At 50.9% G+C, this 5,290-nt stretch overlaps 2 protein-coding genes across 2 annotated transcripts, besides 5 other annotated features; both read right to left on the bottom strand.

Annotated features, from left to right (window-relative positions):
• Nucleotides 1-5,290: a sequence feature (heterozygous, non-Esmeraldo-like haplotype).
• Nucleotides 866-886: a microsatellite.
• Nucleotides 1,134-1,637, bottom strand: Tc00.1047053509623.19 (clathrin coat assembly protein AP19, putative; the record flags this gene model as incomplete). The annotated part of the gene is made up of 1 exon (XM_799034.1): nt 1,134-1,637. One exon carries the CDS (start codon nt 1,635-1,637, stop codon nt 1,134-1,136), a length of 504 nt encoding a protein of 167 aa, XP_804127.1.
• Nucleotides 2,897-2,920: a microsatellite.
• On the bottom strand, nt 3,546-4,973 carry Tc00.1047053509623.10 (hypothetical protein, conserved; the record flags this gene model as incomplete). The annotated part of the gene is made up of 1 exon (XM_799033.1): nt 3,546-4,973. The coding sequence occupies one exon, from the start codon at nt 4,971-4,973 to the stop codon at nt 3,546-3,548; it is 1,428 nt and encodes a 475-aa protein (XP_804126.1).
• Nucleotides 5,116-5,141: a microsatellite.
• Nucleotides 5,214-5,269: a sequence feature (T-rich).

Genomic DNA, 5,290 nt, shown 5'->3' with positions numbered 1-5,290 from the left:
CGAGGGAAGCCAGCAGCAATGGGAAGGTGTGGAGAACAAAGAAGGGAAGAAAGGGAAACACACAGAGCTGCAGCTCGACAGGGGGAAGAGAGGGACAGAAAGTGAGAGAAAAGCGGTAGCTGTAACAGGTTCTTGACGGGTTTCCTCTTGCCATGCCCGCGCGTCTCTATTCAAAGAAAAGAAAAAGAAAAAAAAAAGGAGAGACCGCCACGATTATCACAAAAACAAGGCTCAAATTGCAATGGTCTTTGCGCACATGCATCTGCTGACTCCGCCTCGTGGACGTTTGGACGCGACTGTCACAAGCAGAGAGTGTGAGCACACAGGCGGCAGCCGTGGAAGACGCAAACCAGCACCTACATCCATCCTCGCCTCAGTCTGACACAGCAAACAAACCGACAGCAAACAACATGCGGTGAGTAAAGGGGGTGCTGCAACAACACGCCAAGGCGTGATTGTTTGTATTTTGGAACGGCAGAATAAACGACCCCGTCGCCCTCCTTCAGCAATGCCGTGGAATTGCGTTCATGCAAGATGTCCGGATCAGCGCCGCACGAAGCAGCAATACTCTCCACTGTCTTTTTTTTCCTCGCATTTTGTGACGTCAGCGGTGCGCGCCGTGTTTTCCCCCGCTTTCCTTCTTCAAAGGAGAAGACGGCACCCACGGCCCCTTGCACACGTCTCCCCCTCCCGTTTGTGTCGCCAGCATTTCCCTCGCCTTTGTCGCGTGCGGCGGCGCTGCCCGGTGGGGGGATCCCGGTGCTCGGGCCGGCCGGCGGCTTCGTGAAGCTTCGGCGAGGGGGGAGGAGAAGGCGCGGAGAGAAGGCGAAACGCTGGAGGAGACGCGGCACGACCCGCAAGCCGGCAACAACAACAACAACAACAAAAAACGGAAGGAAGGGGAGAGAGAAGAGAAGAAGCAGAAAAAGAACAACGGCACGCAGGGGCCCCCGCCACGGCACCGACGCTTCCCCCCGCTCCTCCGAAGCCACGCCGCAATCAGCCACCAACACGCAAAGGAAAAAAGCAAGAAATCGCAATGCTAAAAAGAAAAAAACAAAACAAGAAGGCAGACACACGTCCATAAAAAAAGCGGCGGCCATTGCCGTCGGTGCTCCCCGCACTCGAATCGTCTACGCAATTTTGAGCGCGCCAACGGTGGCTGCAATGGCGGCGGCCGCACCGTTGGAACCAGCCTGCTCAATCTCCTCCGAAGCGCCGTCGTGCACCTGAATATACTTTAGAATTGTACGCTTACTGCTGTCCTCCAACTCACCGCCCAGTATCACCTCGTCCAGCACAAAATAGGCTCGATGGAAGTTGAAGATGAGATCGAGCTCGCAGACATTGCCAAAGTAGCGGTCCAATACCTCCACAAAATGGTGGATGACTTCCAGCACGATCAGCTCGTTGTCGTCTTTATCGATGGAAGCAACAAAATAAAGGGAGGCATAACGACGACAAATGTACTTGCTGCCCCTGTGCTCAACCACATTGGAAAAGCGCGCCGACCGACCCAAAGCAAGTTGACATGCCTCACGCACAAGTTTGGCCTTTTCCTTTTTGGGATATGCAACATACCACTTTGCCAGGCGCAGTTTGCCCTGGCGGCTGATCAGAAGCAGGTATTTTATCATCGACACCAGTGCCAGAATGGTCCCCACTCCTCGCTAAGTAATGCCATGCGCCTCTGCAGCTTGCCCCTACGCTCTGTTTGCTCCGTGTTCTTTCACTGCCTTTTCGCCGTCGCGCGGGGGAATCGGGACTTCTTGTCTCGGCACCGCGCGCTGCGGATAAAAAAACGAGGGAAGCCAGCAGCAATGGGAAGGTGTGGAGAACAAAGAAGGGAAGAAAGGGAAACACACAGAGCTGCAGCTCGACAGGGGGAAGAGAGGGACAGAAAGTGAGAGAAAAGCGGTAGCTGTAACAGGTTCTTGACGGGTTTCCTCTTGCCATGCCCGCGCGTCTCTATTCAAAGAAAAGAAAAAGAAAAAAAAAAGGAGAGACCGCCACGATTATCACAAAAACAAGGCTCAAATTGCAATGGTCTTTGCGCACATGCATCTGCTGACTCCGCCTCGTGGACGTTTGGACGCGACTGTCACAAGCAGAGAGTGTGAGCACACAGGCGGCAGCCGTGGAAGACGCAAACCAGCACCTACATCCATCCTCGCCTCAGTCTGACACAGCAAACAAACCGACAGCAAACAACATGCGGTGAGTAAAGGGGGTGCTGCAACAACACGCCAAGGCGTGATTGTTTGTATTTTGGAACGGCAGAATAAACGACCCCGTCGCCCTCCTTCAGCAATGCCGTGGAATTGCGTTCATGCAAGATGTCCGGATCAGCGCCGCACGAAGCAGCAATACTCTCCACTGTCTTTTTTTTCCTCGCATTTTGTGACGTCAGCGGTGCGCGCCGTGTTTTCCCCCGCTTTCCTTCTTCAAAGGAGAAGACGGCACCCACGGCCCCTTGCACACGTCTCCCCCTCCCGTTTGTGTCGCCAGCATTTCCCTCGCCTTTGTCGCGTGCGGCGGCGCTGCCCGGTGGGGGGATCCCGGTGCTCGGGCCGGCCGCGCGCCCCAGTCGCGTGTATTTCGCCCCCCCGGCGGTGCCCACAAAACTTTGTGTAAGTGTTGTTTTATTTGTTGTCGTTGATGACTGTTATTGTGGAAAGTTGTAGCTGTGGTAAAGGGGATGTTGTTTGTCTTGTTTTCCCTGCTTTAGACGTGGCGATGGGAGATGCTCTTATCTTTTGTTGTCGTAATTATTTTTGTAATTGATGTGGTATCCGGAATTGTCAGTGTTTTGTGTATCTTTACCTCCCGCTCGGTTTTTAATTTTTCTGCTGTGTTCTTGCAGAAAGCGGGTTTTTCTGGAGATGTTAATCGCATCATTTATTTATATATTTATTTATTTTTCGATTGGAATTCGTCCTTTCCGCGAAGTTTCTTACTAATTGATGCGTCTGGATATTACTGGCGTCTCTGGCTCTCGAATGCTGTGTTACTGTGTTTTTCTTAACCGACAATTAAATACCATGCTTTCGGAGCGAATGCGCCTGACTTCATCAAAGCGCATTGCTCGTGGGCAGAGATTCATCCAAGAGAGCCGCAAGGATTCTTGCCGCCTGAAAATGCTCTACCTTTTCCATGATTTCCTCCTGAAGAGGCTGAAAAAGAAAAAAACACAGTGCAAGACACAGTAACATGTGGACCTTCTACAAAAGTAAAAAATCATGCCCCACCGGCTCAAATTTTTTCCCTCAGAGAAGCGCAGCGATAAAATAAGAAGTAGTATTCTCAAGACAACAATTGTCCCCATACACCAATGTCTGGTCGGGACCATCACAACGCATGGAGCAGGGCAGCCTGGCAAAGTGTCCTTTCACAAGCAGGTTTTATTGGCTTTCCTTTTTTCCCTCCGTTTCCCTGGCAATATCAGTTTTTTTTTTTTTTTTTTGCCAGGACACAGCAAAATTCCCGCCATTACGCACAAAACCGTTTCACGCTTCTCCCTTTTCTTTTAAAAAGGATCAGCATCATCAATTAACCTGAGCCCGCCTCCCTTTTGGAATTCCATCGTTTGGCAGACTGTTTCCAAAGGATGGCTCGTAGAAGTGGTCATCCATGTACTTGAGCATGCCCCAGTTTGATGTCAACTTCAACAGTGCGTCTTCTTCACTTGGACTGCCAGTTGTGTTCGGATTATGTCCCACCTCTTGGCCTCGTTGTCGCCATACTCCTTCCACCCGTACAACGTACTCTGAGACGCGACAAAACACCATTTCCGCAAGAAGGGCGCGGCACGTGTGCTCCGCGAGGACCTGCAAATAATGGTCTCTAAAATCCCCGCCCTTCACTTCCCCTGTTTGCAGAGGACATGCCACACTGTCGGATTCCAACGCCCACCGCAACTGGCCCATAACACCGCGGCAAAACACAGCCTTCCAGTGATACGAGTACTCTCCGACAGCACTATCAGAAATAAAATCACCCCGGTGCTCCCCGGTGGTTGGCGGCACGTTGCTCTTTGTCGTTTTTGCTTCTTGTCCCTGGTCCCAAGGAAAAAGCATCCGGAAATTACACAGATCAAAGACCGTCTCACTGTTATAGGTCGACGCAATCATTTGTGTCAATGCAGAAATCTCCTTGGCATCGGCGTATGGAAACATGTTCACGAGGTTCGGGAAAAGCTCCTTAAATGTTACAAGGGATCCATGAAAGGATGACCCTCCACTGAGTGATGCTCGATCTGTGCGCAAAATACCATTTTCAATAAGATGCTGAATGCATGCATAGAGTTCCAACCGACGTTCATAGTGCTCGGCTCGATCATAGTACTTCATGAGGGCGCTAAGATTGTCTTTTCCCGCTGTTGGGGCATGCACATAGTCGACGTAAGATTCGCCTATAAGTTCCTGTGTTATATCTAGACTGGGGTAGGGTAGCTCTGGCGAGGGACGCCGAAAAAATGCACACTTCTCCACTTCCCACCACAATGTTGCTGGTGTCCACCGACGGCTGTACTGTACAAGCGCATTGTAAAACATTTCAAGGCAGATATGGTCACGCTTCCCGCGGTGTTCGTTCCACCCATTGTGTGGCTCACGACAGAGACTGCACCAGTTCTCTGTTTCATTCCACACCCATGAATAGGCCAGGCTGTTATTGCTGTTGCTGCAGCTTAAACCTGCCGTCATGAAATCACGTGCGGCAACCGTACCGCGATGGCGTTGCTGATGATTCACTGGCAATCGGGAGAGCAACAATGATGTAGTCAGCCGATGGGCCAGCCGTCGAAACGGGCAGCAAAGGGCAGCGGCACCCCTCTTTTCCCACATGTTGTCTCCGTCTTTTACCCCGTGCCAGCCGCCACCACCGGGACTGGACAGCACGGGAGAGGTTGGGCTCCCTTCCCTTCCCTTACAAGAGGCGCGGCGAACAGAAGATAGAGGAGGCAAACACCACATAACGCCCCCGGCAACAACCACAAAAACAACACCGACAACACCTTGGGCTCAGGCGCCATGGGGACAAAGAGATAAAAACAACGCAAAAGAGTCGGTGGAAATACTTTCAACAATACCGCATAAAACACAAATAAATAGATATAACAGCAGCAACAACAACAACAACAAAAAGCGGGTAAGTTTTAAATAGCACATACACATACACACATGCATACACCTGAAAATGCACACAGAAAAGGCAAAAAACCAAAAAAACAAAAAACAAACAAACAAAAAGCAAAAAAAAAAGAAAAGAAGGAATTGGGGAATAGTCCCTT

The sequence above is a fragment of the Trypanosoma cruzi genome, genomic scaffold (assembly GCF_000209065.1).
Source record: "Trypanosoma cruzi strain CL Brener 1047053516301 genomic scaffold, whole genome shotgun sequence".
Classification (NCBI taxonomy): Eukaryota; Euglenozoa; class Kinetoplastea; order Trypanosomatida; family Trypanosomatidae; genus Trypanosoma; species Trypanosoma cruzi.
The sequence above is the reverse complement of the archived record's forward strand: the minus strand, read 5'-3'. Positions and strand labels throughout refer to the sequence as shown.